General features: G+C 38.6%; 1 protein-coding gene across 1 annotated transcript; it reads right to left on the bottom strand.

Annotated features, from left to right (window-relative positions):
- Window positions 1–58: 58 nt before the first annotated feature.
- On the bottom strand, window positions 59–395 carry LOC108622738 (cytochrome b5; the record flags this gene model as incomplete). Its single annotated transcript, XM_018020819.2, has 1 exon — window positions 59–395. A coding segment is annotated over exon 1 (291 nt), but the record flags the coding sequence as incomplete, so codon positions are not given.
- Window positions 396–485: the final 90 nt, after the last annotated feature.

Genomic DNA, 485 nt, shown 5'->3' with positions numbered 1-485 from the left:
TAAATTATTTGAAATTCTTATAAATGTATGAATGTCGATTTATTAAAATGAAACTAACTTGCGACGTACCACCAGAAGAAGGAGATGACGAAACCGTTTCTCCAGCTGCTGTTCCTGCACCCACTGTTCCGATCTTAAACGTTTCCCGAAGGATTATAGCCTCTTCCGAATGGCCGATGTCATCGAAACACTGGGTGGAATCTTTTCCAGCCAGGTTTAGCAATATTTCCTCACCACCTGGATGCTCCGTGTAAAACTTAGTGATGTCGTACACGCCGTCATTATAAATAATCCACAGATCATTCTCAGTGTTGTGTTTCGCTACCTCTTCTAACGAGAAAGTCGTCATCTTTTAATCAGTGATGATCCCTAAGAAAATGAACAAAAAATATTTAGTGTTGATTTGTATTCAGTTTTAAAGAGATCATTATTTTATTTCGCACGTGCTTCTCGCGAATTGCAATATTCTCGATGCACGCTAATTT

Source organism: Ceratina calcarata, unplaced genomic scaffold (assembly GCF_001652005.2).
Source record: "Ceratina calcarata isolate Rehan_Ccalc_2016 unplaced genomic scaffold, ASM165200v1 scaffold11302, whole genome shotgun sequence".
In the NCBI taxonomy this organism is placed as follows: Eukaryota; Metazoa; Arthropoda; class Insecta; order Hymenoptera; family Apidae; genus Ceratina; species Ceratina calcarata.
The sequence above is the reverse complement of the archived record's forward strand: the minus strand, read 5'-3'. Positions and strand labels throughout refer to the sequence as shown.